This window comes from Phacochoerus africanus, chromosome 15, assembly GCF_016906955.1.
Source record: "Phacochoerus africanus isolate WHEZ1 chromosome 15, ROS_Pafr_v1, whole genome shotgun sequence".
Classification (NCBI taxonomy): Eukaryota; Metazoa; Chordata; class Mammalia; order Artiodactyla; family Suidae; genus Phacochoerus; species Phacochoerus africanus.
The window spans coordinates 107,533,932-107,546,339 of NC_062558.1; the positions used below are offsets into that span (position 1 = coordinate 107,533,932).

The 12,408-nt window shown below is 40.2% G+C and overlaps 1 protein-coding gene across 3 annotated transcripts in view; it reads right to left on the bottom strand.

Moving 5' to 3' along the window:
- Window positions 1-563: 563 nt before the first annotated feature.
- TCTN3 (tectonic family member 3) overlaps window positions 564-12,408 on the bottom strand; it is a 30,109-nt gene continuing 18,264 nt past the window's right edge. For all 3 annotated transcript variants that reach the window (XM_047761620.1, XM_047761619.1, XM_047761618.1), the window contains one exon: window positions 564-1,302. In XM_047761620.1, the coding sequence (XP_047617576.1) occupies window positions 1,069-1,302 (234 nt within the window). In that variant the 3' untranslated portion in view covers window positions 564-1,068. The remainder of the gene's footprint in view (window positions 1,303-12,408) is intronic.

Genomic DNA, 12,408 nt, shown 5'->3' on the forward strand with positions numbered 1-12,408 from the left:
CGACTTACACTGCAGCTCACGGCAACACTGGATCCTCAACCCACTGAGCAGAGCCAGGGATCAAACCAGTGTCCTCATGGATACTAGTCGGGTTTGTTACCACTGAGCCACAATAAGAACTCTGCAAGTCCCTTGATTTAAATACTACTGTGCTGTGTATGACAGTTTTCCGTTTTTTATTTTTTCTTTTTCTTTTTAGGGCCGCGCCTGCAGCATATGGAGGTTCCCAGGCTAAGGGTCTAATTGGAGCTACAGCTGCTGGCCTACACCACAGCTCACGGCAACACCAGATCCTTAACCACTGAGCAAGGCCAGGAATTGAACCCACAACCTTATGGTTCCTAGTTGGATTTGTTTCCGCTGAGCCATGACGGGAACTCTTCCTTTTTTTTTTTTTTTTTTTTTTTAATGTCCCATATATAGGAAAATAATCAAGAGGCAGATCACCTATCAGTTAACTTTGTGTGCTGCTGGAGTTAGTATAACAACGCTCTTGATCAGCTTTTCTCCTCCTCACCGCAATGGAGGGAAGGAAAGAGCAGAAATGAGTAGTGGGGTCATGCTAGTAGCAAAGGGGGCCATGATTCCACATTTATTATGGAAACTCAGGAGAAAGGACTGCTTTTCCCACTCATGCCTGAGCAAAAAATATAGCCCGAGGGAAGTGGGGAAGAACCAGACAAAATATACAGCCACCAGTTTTCTGTTCTCACTCCAGTCCACAGGGCAGCTGTTCCTGAATTCATCTGGGGACAGCAGGAGCCTGCTCCTTTTGCTGGGTCCCAAGTGTGCCTGTGAGCAGATGGATGAAGATGTTGCAAACCTTTAGGCAGGCATAACACAACCTGTAGGGCCAGAGGAAGGGCTCTTGGCATTCTTTCCTTCTTGAGAAGTAGAGAATCTAACATGTATCCCTCTTTTCATAGACAAAGATTCCTTCAGTTAGGTCTCTGTTTTCTTAAATGCCCTCCTCTGGTCATGAGCAGGTGAGGAGCTATTTAGCCAAGATAAGCAGGCTGCCTTGGAACTTCCCATAGGGAAAACGAAAATCTGTTTCTTCTCCTATTTTCACTTAGTCTCTAGATTGAGAACTCCAAGTAGTAAGAGACACAGGGTAAGAATAGGAGAGACTGAGCCTTTTTGAGAGTCTACTCTGCTGAAGGCCACTTTGAAGGGAAAGAAGAAGTCGAATGGCAATTTCCAGTCCACTCTGGGTTGGCCTCTTGGAGGCTCTGGCTTCTGGGTAACGTCCACAAAGGTCACAACAGTTGTTAACGATACTTCTGTTTCTTGTTGGGAATCCTGCAGGAAGAATGTCCATGACAGGTCAGTGCTTATACCCGCTCAAATAAACAGCCTTCCAATTTGACTGTTACTATTACTTCTCTGAAGAAAGACCCAAGACAAACTGCTCTAAGCAAGATAGACCTTTTCCTCATATTGGTCCTATGTAGTGCTCTTTCTGTAAGACAAAAGGAAATTAATTTCTTCGCAACAGTCCATGACACCAGAACTGTGAATAGTTACACCTCCCAAAAGACTGACTCTAGCTTCCCCCAACTGGGGAGCTCTCTGGTATCAGAGGCCAGATGGCAAAACTGCTGCTGTTGAGTGTTTTGCACCTCTACCTTATCAGGGCCCAAAATGCTCCAGACTCTAAAGCAGCACATGTGTAATAATGGAAATAGTAGTGGCAATTCTATACCCTTCTTCAGTTCTAGAAAGAAATGTAAAATGTCATGAAAAAGGCAAAGAACTCTCAGCAATGTAGATTTTTTTTAAAAAGCTATCAAATTCACAGAATCTCAGGGCTAGAAAGGGTCCTCCCAATCACCCACCAATTCAAGTCAAAGGCAATAGATGCTTCCAGGAAAAGGGACCCTGTCAAACTGACTCAGGTATCTGATCTAAGAGACATAACTTTGGGTTATGTCTCTTGATGACTGGAATCATGTTTATCTAAAATGAATTCCCTTTGTTCTGACTCCGTGTTCACAAAGCAAATTTGTGACATAATTTGTAGAACCAGAAAGGAAGATTTTCTTTTTTGTCTTTTGTCTTTTAGGACTGCACCCACAGCATATGGAGGTTCCCAGGCTAGGGGTCCAATTGGAACTGTAGCCGCTGGCCTACGCCACAGCCACAGCAACTTGGGATCCAAGTCACGTCTGCAACCTACACCACAGCTCATGGCAATGCCGGATCCTTAACCCACTGAGTGAGGGCAGGGATCGAACCCACATCCTCATGGATCCTAGGCGGGTTTGCTAACTGCTGAGCCATGACAGGAACACCAGGATTTTTTTTTTTTTTTTTTGCTTTTTAGGGCTGCAGGTGTGGCGTATGGAAGTTCCCAGGTTAAGGGTCGAATCAGAGCTGCAGTTGCCAGGCTACACCACAGCCACAGCAATGTGGGATCCAAGCAGCGTCTTCGACCTACACCCCTGCTCATGGCAACACCGGATCCTTAACCCACTGAGCAAGGCCGGGGATCAAACGTACATCCTCATGGATACTAGTCAGATTTGTTTCTGCTGCGCCACAATGGGAACTTCCCAGAAATGAAGATTTTCTCCATCTACTTTCCTTCACTCTGATGTCACAAATTACAGCTGCAGTAGTCTTTAGCAACAGTAAATATCAGGTTCTGGAAACATAATTTTGACTGGAATAACCCTTCTACAGACTTTTTTTTTTTTGGCTGTGCCTGAAGAATGTGGAAGGTCCTGGGCCAGGGATGGAACCTGCACCACAGCAGTGACCCGGGCCACAGAGGTGACAATGCAAAGTCCTTAACTTGCCGAGCTACCAGGGAACGCCTACAGACATTTTAAAATAAATGAATGTGGGGCCAGTGCTGTGATAATCTTGCATGTCATATTAACTCTTTGGATTCTTTTTTTTTTTTTTTTCAAACAGTGAAGCTCATGTGGGACTTAGCAAAGAACTACTGTTCATGTCTGTGGCACTGAAAGATACACATACATTCCAAGTACAGCCAGCTTAGGCTGAAGCTGCCAAGGGAATCCTGATTGTAGCCAGGCATTGAAAGACTGGTTGAGACCAGAAAAAGAAAATGGAGAGGAGTTTATTACTTAAGAATATGTAATAAATTTTGGAGTTCCCATCGTGGCGCAGTGGAAATGAATCCGACTAGGAAGCATGAGGTTGCGGGTTCGATCCCTGGCCTCACTCAGTGGGTTAAGGATCCGGCATTGCCGTGAGCTGTGGTGTAGGTCGGAGACGTGGCTCGGATCCTGCATTGCTGTGTCTGTGGCGTAGGCTGGCGGCTATAGCTCTGATTAGACCCCTAGCCTGGTAATCTCCATATGCTGCAAGTGGGACCCTGAAAAGACAAAAAGACCCCCCCCCCAAAAAAAAAAAGCTCAAAAGAATATGTAATAAACTATCTTTAGACTTTACCTTACAAAAAGATTTACTGTTAGGACTTAAATTTTCCCCTAGGAACTTTATAATGGGGAGAGGATATATATTCAGTTTGGGGAGCAAACCTTTGTAATTAACATTATTGAAATACGTCAATATTGTTATTTAGCCTTATTGCTGAATGCCTGATGAGCTATATAAACTGATGGGCAGAAATATTTTAGGATGGGAAATAGAATAGGGAATGGATTTTCAGCCTTGGGTTCAGTGTTGTCTAAGAGTGGATTTAATTAATGTGATCTTTCAGCACCTTTAAGAGGGGGAGGGCAAATTTTTCTTTTTTTTTTATAATGATTTTTATTTTTTCCATTATAGCTGGTTTACAGTGTTCTGTCAATTTTCTACTGTACAGCAAGGTGACCCAGCCACACATACATGTATACATTTTTTCTTTTTTTGGGGGGAGGGCAAATTTTAAACTGCCCACAAACAGTCCCAGGAGGAGCTCTGGTTGGAAATCGGGTAGTGCCCTGATGATAGAAGACTGTTTTACATTAGGAAGCCTACAGCTACACACCCAAGCCTTATCTAACTACCTAGTGTTTATTAGTGATAAAGCTGATTTTTTATCTCTGACTCATTTTAATTGCTTTCAAATTCAGGTAGGGAAAAGAGGAGGGTCACTAGCCCCTGCAAACTCCAAAATCAGGGAACTTTTGGAGCCTTGAAGTCAACCTATACCCAGAACTGACCTCTAGGATAGCTATGAGCCCTAAAAGGCAATATTTAGGCCCTTTCTGTATTCACATATTATGATGTCTCTTTATTTCAATAAAGATGAGTTTTTGTGTCTGTTTTTTACTGTGTTAGAGTGATTTTAAGATACAGAAGACATATCTTTACATTGTCACCTTAAAGGAAGTCTAATAATAGCTCTTGATGAGCCTATATCCTGGATGAGTCTGAAAAAATAACTCAGTCCAAATAACTTTTTATCATGTGGGATTTCCCAACCACTGAATCACCGTTATAGACAAAAAGATATGGACAATTGGCAGTCCTACAACCCCCAAAGCTTTTGCACCTAATTGTCCTATAGCGAAGGCTATTAGTTAGTAAGTCTCACTCCTGATCAAAGCTTTCAATCAGCTTAGCATCTTACATATGGGAGAAATTCCTCACGTTAAAGAGAAAAACTGAAGTTCCCATCGTGGTGCAGTGGTAACGAATCCGACTAGGAACCATGAGGGTGCGGGTTTGGTCCCCGGCCTTGCTTAGTGGGTTAAGGATCCAGTGTTGCCGTGAGCTGTGGTGTAGGTGGCAGATGCGGCTCAGATCCTGAGTTGCTGTGGCTCTAGAGTAGGCCGGCAGCTGTAGCTCCAATTAGACCCCTAGCCTGGGAACCTCCATATGTTGCAGAGCAGCCCTAGAAAAAGACAAAAAGAGAGAGAGAGAGAGAGAGAGAGAGAGAGGGAGAAACTGTATCAAATAAACAGAATAAACAAATTCAGAGGACTGAGACAATTAAAGCTGAAGACGAAAATTGTTAATATCTTAAAACCATATAAGAAAGATTACACACACACACACACACATTTTTTGGCTGCGCCCGGGCAGGGATAGAACCCATGTCACAGCAGTGACAATGCTGGGTCCTTAAATCATTGCACCACCAGGGAATTCCAAAGAGGACTTTTTTTTATCAAAAGAAACAGAATAACAAAGAGCTCTTAGAGATTAAAAATATGAAAGCCAATATAAATCCAGTAAAAAGACTAAAAGACAAAGAACAAAAAGATAAAGAGTCAGACAATATAAGAAAAAATAAAAAATTAGAGAATCAAACTAGTGATCCTGTAACAGATTAATAGGAGTTCAAAAAAAGAGAACAGAAAATGGTGGGGAGGAAATTATTAAACATACAATAATAATTGCAATTTATCAGACCTGAGTCTTAAGAGTTAAAACCCCCACACACTGGTATGATGAATGAAGGAAAAAAAATCTACCCAATGCCTAAGACTGTAGAAGTTTCAGACTATTAGAAGTAAGAATAATATCTTAAAATGGCTTCTGAACAGCAGTATTGGAAACTAGAAGAATGCTTTCAAAACTGTGAGTGAAAATCATTTTCAATCTAGAAAGTTAAACTTAGCCAAAAACCAATTAGGCATCATGATAATGACAAAGAAAGCAATTGAACAGTTATCTTTGCACATGCGAACTAAAGAAAAGAATGTACTTTACATGTTCCTTTTTTCAAAGAGGTGATTTGAATTTGAACTCTATCAAAACAAGAGACTAAACCAAGAGAAATTTAATAGTAATGGCTAATAAAGAGTGTTAACAGAGTCTGTTAACAGACTCTACCATAAGTAGGAAGCAAATGGAATATCCAAGATGACTAAGAGAGAGTCCTGTAACAGCTGCTGGGCAGGAATTAGTCCATTTTACTGCCCCCCCCAAAAAAAAGAATGAAAAAACTTCAGAATATCTACCAAATTTAAAAAAGGGTGGTGGCTGCGAGGGATAAAAAAATAAAAGGGTTCTGGAATTCCCACTGTGGTGCAGTGGGTTAAGAATCCCACTGCAGTGGCTCAGGGTGTGGTTCCACCCTCAATCTGGCACAGTGGGTTAACGGATCTGGCATTGCTGCAGCTGCAGTGTAGGTTCCAGTTGCAGCTTGGATTCAATTTCTGGCCTGGGAACCTATGTAAGCCGTAGGTATGGCCATAAAATTTTTAAAAATACAAGAGTTTTGTAATAAAGTAAAATTACATTTGGTAGTCAACAGGGTATCACATATAAGAATAAAAGAAGTGGAGTTCCTGTTGTGGCGCAGTGGAAATGAATCCGACTAGGAACCATGAGGTTTTGGGTTCAGTCCCTGGCCTTGCTGAGTGGGTTAAGGATCGGGTGTTGCCCTGAGCTGTGGTGTAGCTCACAGACGCAGCTCAGATCTGGCTTTGCTGTGGCTGTGGCTGTGGCTGGCAGCTGTAGCTCCAATTTGACCCCTAGCTTGGGAACCTCCATATGCCATAGGGGCAGCCCTTTAACAAAAAAAAAAAAAAAAAAAAGAATAAAAGAACTGAACGAAATGCCCAAACTAAAAACCTATCCAACATCCTTGACCCATTCTCTTCCTCAACCTCTGCATCCAAGCAATCAGGTCCTACCTGTGACAACCTTAGGTCTCTTGAACTCCATCTACTTTCTGCAGACTTCGCAGCCCCTGCCCGGGCCCAGGCTCTCAGCATCAACTGGAGAATTTCCATTAACAGTTCTCTGAACCTCGGTATTGCCCCACACTTTCCAAAGGTCAGGTCAGGGATGACGTCTGTTTTGTTTACCATACCTAGCATCAAGCAGGATACTTGACAAACGGTAGGCCCTCACAAAGATCTTTTTTTTTTTTTTTTTGACAAATGACTAGAGATATTTTTGGATACAGGGAACTAATATAACCTAACAAGAGATAAATAAATCACAAGGTAAAAAGTATGTCATACCTAATTTAAGAGTCTGCAATTATAGATTATTTTGACTCCATATCCTTCCACCACACAGTGATTAGGATCCCTAAAGTTTGAGCTTCATTCATTCACATATTTATTTATCCATTAATATTTCAAATGAAATGCTTATTCTTCATATATTACAAATACTGGGGCTCCATATTTGTGTGGAGGTTTGGAACAAATGCAGTCTAGTAGATTAAAAGGAACTCGAATGCACTTGCCAGGTCCCTGGATAATACTGAATGTTATTGACCCATTTTAGAATTTGTGTTTTAGTACTACGTGAAGAGTGAGGTTTTAAAGTTCAGTGTGTTACACATGAATTCTCAAGTCTAAAGTTATTTCTTTGCATTTTAAAAGTTATGGAGTTCCCGTTGTGGCTCAAGGGAAAAGAACCCAACCAAGATCCATGAGGATGTGGGTTCAACTCCTGGCCTTGCTCAGTGGGTTAAGGATCCAGCATTGCTGTGAGCTGTGGTGTAGGTTGCAGATGCGGCACAGATCCTGAGTTGCTGTGGCTGTGGCTGTGGCTGGCAGCTAAGGCTCTGATTAGACCCCTAGCCCAGGAACTTCCATATGCCACAGGAGTGGCCCTAAAAAAAAAAAAAAAAAAAAAGGAAAAAAAAGTTACGTATAAGCAAAAATTAGAGAATTCATTGTTTAGCATGTATAGCAAGAGCACCGAAAAAAACCTCAAACAAACCCCTCAAAGTCTAGTCATCTCATTGCTTTTACCAAAACAAAAGGCATAGAGCCAAGTCAGCACGCTTTTTTATGGATCTAGTGCTGTTATGTATGGTTGACTTAATTTAATTCTACTCTAAGCTATAATATTTTACGATGTTTATCTCAGAAATTATCACCAGCAATTCTGTTTTAACACTTTGTGATGTTTAAGGGACTGAGTTACTTCAATTCAGTTTAGATGAAGCAAAATTCTTTGTCCCCAAGCAAGGTTAGCTTTGTAACAACATGAAAAGTTTGGATTAGGTTTTGTTTGGCTCTGGTAATAAGTACACCCTATATATTACTATATTATATATTTGCAACAACCACCTTTAAACTCTTATATGCTAAGCCTCCAAGTCAAATCATTACAGAGGAAAATAAAACTATCTCTACTAGATAAAAAGCTGTGGATACCATCTAAGAGATGGAGACTTAGGTTTTTGTAGCTACCTATTTCAGACTATAAACAGAGCAAATTCATCTTTGGCTCATAACCAGGCTGTAAGAGTGCTTCATTCTACATACAGAGACTCTATCAGATACATGTATTGCAAATAATTATCTCCCCCTAATCAGTGGCTTTTTCTTCCCATTTGAAAGTCTCTTTTTGTTTTAATTTTTTATTGAGATATAATTAATATGAAATAAAATGTACACATCTTAAGTGTTTGGTTCAGTGAGTTTTTTTTTTTTTTTTTGGTCTTTTTGCCTTTTCTAGGGCTGCTCCCGCAGCATGCGGAGGTTCCCAGGCTAGGGGTTGAATCAGAACTATAGCCGCCAGCCTACGCCACAGCCACAGCAATGCAGGATCTGAGCCACATCTGCAACCTACACCACAGCTCACGGCAACGCCGGATCCTTAACCCACGGAGAAAGGCCAGGGATTGAATCTGCAACCTCATGGTTCCTAGTCAGATTCGTTAACCACTGTGCCACAATGGGAACTCCTGGTTCAGTGAGCTTTGACAACTCAGTGTGCTATGTAGCCAACACCCAGAACAAGACCTGGAATATGTCCATCATTTCAGAGAGTTCCTTCATGACTCTTTCTAGTTTATTCCCTGTCCCTCTCCCAGAAGCAACCACTTTTTGATCTTTCTCACTACAGATTAGTTTTGTCTGCTCTTATTATACTTTATAAAAATGGAAATTTACAGTGTATTTTTTGTGTGCTTGGCTTCTTTCACTCAAGATAAAAATGCTCCTGATATTCATCCATGTTGTTTTGTGTACCCGTAATTCACTGTTTTATTGCTGAATGTTCCACTGTACGACTGTAGCACAATTTGCCCATTCTCCTGATGATGGGTATTTGGACTGTTTCCAGTTTTGTGCTATTAGGGCTGCTATGAACATTATTGTACAAGTCTTATTTGAACATGTTTTAAATTCTTTTGGGTAAATATCCAGGAGTAAAATTGCTGGGTAATAGGGAAGATGAATTTGTAAGAGACTAAGTGGTTGTACCATTTTTCATTCCCATTAACAATGTATGAGAACTGCAATTGTTCTACATTCTTGCAAGATTTCATGTCATTAGTCGTTTTTTTTGTTTGTTTGTTTGTTTGTTTTGTCTTTTTAGGGCCACACCTGTGGCATATGGAGGTTCCCAGGCTGAATCTGAGCTGTTGCTGCCAGCCTATGCCAGAGCCACAGCAACATCAGATCCAAGCCGCGTCTGAGACCTACACCACAGCTCACAGCAATGCCGGATCCCTAACCCACTGAGCAAGGCCAGGGATCGAACGTGAAACCTCATGGTTCCTAGTCAGCTTCGTTTCCGCTGCACCAAGACGGGAACTCCCAGTCCTTTACTTATTTATTATTATTATTATTTGCTTTTTAGGGCTGCATCCGTGGCATATGGAGGTTCCCAGGCTAGGGGTCCACCGGCCACGGCAACACCAGATCATTAACCCACTGAGCGAGGCCAGGGATCGAACCTGCACCTTTATGGATGCTAGTCAGATTTGTTAACTGCTGAGCCACAAGGGGAACTCACGTCATTAGCCTTTTAGATTTTAGCTATTCTAGTTAATACTGCAGTGAGTGTTATCTCATGGGTTTAATTTACATAGCCCTTATGACCAATGATGTTGAGCACTTTTTCACGTTTATTGTCAGTTGTTTATCTCCTTTGTGTAGTATCTGTTCAAATCTTTTGCCCATTTTTAGTTTGCTTTTCAGTCCTTGCATTATTTGCAGGTATTCTTCTTATACTCTGGATATGAACTTTTGTCAGATAGTGCATTGAGAATTATTTTCTCCCAAACTATATAGCCTGCTCTTTCATTTTCATCATGATATCTTTTGATGAGCAGAGAGTTTAAATTTTGATGAAGTCCAATATATGAAATTTTAGTTTTATGGTTAATAATTCTTTCTGTGATTTTTTTTTTTTTTTAGGGCCGCATATGGCGGTTCCTAGACCAGGAGTCGAATTGGAGCTCTAGCTGCTGGCCTACACCACAGCCACAGCAATGTAGGATCCTTAACTCACTGAGAAAGGCTAGGGATCGAACCTGTGTCCTCATGGATCTAGTCAGATTCGTTTATCACTGAGCCATGACGGGAACTCCTTATGTTTAATAATTTTTGCTTCTTGTCCAAGAAATCTTTGTCTACTTAAAATCTGTAAAGATATTCTTTTGTTTTTTAGAAGATTTATTACTCTGGATTTCACGTATAGGTTTATGATCCAGGCATAAGTACATTTGGTTAGCTCATACTAACTGTCCATGTGTATTCACTACTTCTAGTTTTATTCAATTGTTTAAGCAGCAACTGTTTTTAAAAGAGTCCTTTTCCCATTGAATTGATTTGTAGATCTATTTTTATCTCATTAGTCTATTTGTCCATCCTTACACTACTACCGCATTGTCTGACATCTGGAGCAAATCCTGAAATCAGCAGAATGAGTCCTCCAACTCTGTTTATCTTTTTTCAAAACTGTTTTGGTTGTTCTAAGTCCTCTGCATTTTCATGTAAATTTTTGAATCAGCTTGTCAACTTCCACAAATATGTCTGCTAGAATTTTGGGGGGGTTGCATTGACTCTATAGATCCATTTGAGGATAGACATTTTTCCACGAAAATGGTATACTGCCCCATTCATTTAGGTCTCCTATAGTTTCCCTCAGTAATGTTCTATAGTGAAGAGGTCTTATGCTCTTTTTGCTAAATTTGTAAGTATTTTATGTTTTCCCGTGGAATCACTGTAAATAAAACTGAATAAATTCATCTCTAAAATAACATGTTTATTTTTAGATGTTTTCCTAGTGATATCGAGAAGGTTTAATTAGTACAAAAGCAGTAAATTGTATTGTAAAAAGCTAAGGAATGATGATAAGTAAAATAGGAAATAAAAACACTGTATTTCTGTGAGTCCCCATTGTGACTCAGTGAGTTACAAACCCAACTAGTATCCATGAGGATGTGGGTCGATCCCTGGCCCCTCAGTGGGTTAAGGATCTGGTGCTGCCGTGAGCTGTGGTGTAGACCACAGACACGGTTCAGATCTGGCATTGCTGTGGCTGTGGTATAGCCCAGCAACTACAGCTCTGATTTGACCCCTAGCCTGGGAACTTCCATATGCTGCAGATGCAGCCCTAAAAAGCAAAAACAAAACAAAACAAAAAACCCACCATATTTCCATCACTAAAGATATTGATATTAATATTTCTATCTTTATCTATAGACATAGCCACCTATATATGCGTTTTAAACAATATAAGTTCATACTGTACAGGCTGTTTTGTAATATACTTTTAAAAAATGGACCTCTACTTTTTCATGTTAATATTCCTATCTAAATTATAGTTTGAATTCAGGTTTCCCCAACTATTCCAAGATATGCTTTACAATCACTTGTCCAAATCAGAATCCAATGAAAAACATGAATTGCATCTGTTTGTTATATTCACAAGTCCCTTTCAATCAAACATAATCAGATATGATATTTACTATGATTGTTAGAAGTTATCTAACTGTAAAGCATATTGTAAAGGCCCATATAAAGTAGTTTTTTCTCATGTAAGTATGTGATTTTTAAGGGGAAGTTAGCTGATATCTAGTACTAATACTATGATTTTAGGAGAAATAATGAATACTAACCTCTGAAAAATAATTAATGAATTATTTATATAAATAATTAATGAATTATTGAATTAATGAATTATTTATATACAGTATTTTCTAAATAATGTAGACATTATTTCTCCATTTTTTTAAAGGAAAATATTTGAGGGAGTCATCAGTGAAAAATTTTGAACTCCCTCACTTATTTTAAAGATGTCAATGAAGTTATCTAGATTTTCAAATTAGGAGTTCCCATAGTGGCTCAGCAGTTAATCAACCTGACTAGTATTCATGAGGATGCGGGTTCAGTCTCTGGCCCTGCTCAGTGGGTTAGGGACCTGGTGTTGCCCTGAGCTGTGGTGTAGGTCGCCAGATCTGGCATTTCTGTGGCTGTGGTGTAGGGTGGCAGTTACAGTTCCAATTTGATCCCTAGCCTGGGAACCTCCGCATGTCAAAAGTACAGTCCTAAAAAGACCAAGAAAAAAAAAAAAAACAGTTTCAAATGAGTCAAAGAGAACAAATATGTTAAAGAATCCATTGGTGGGAAGGTAAGTGGGTACAACCACTATGGAAAACAGTATGGAGGTACTCCAGAAAACTAAATACAGAACTAACATGTGAACCAGCATTCCTGCTCCTGGGGATATATCCAGACAAAACTTTCATTCAAAAAGATACCTGCACCTCTATGTTCATGG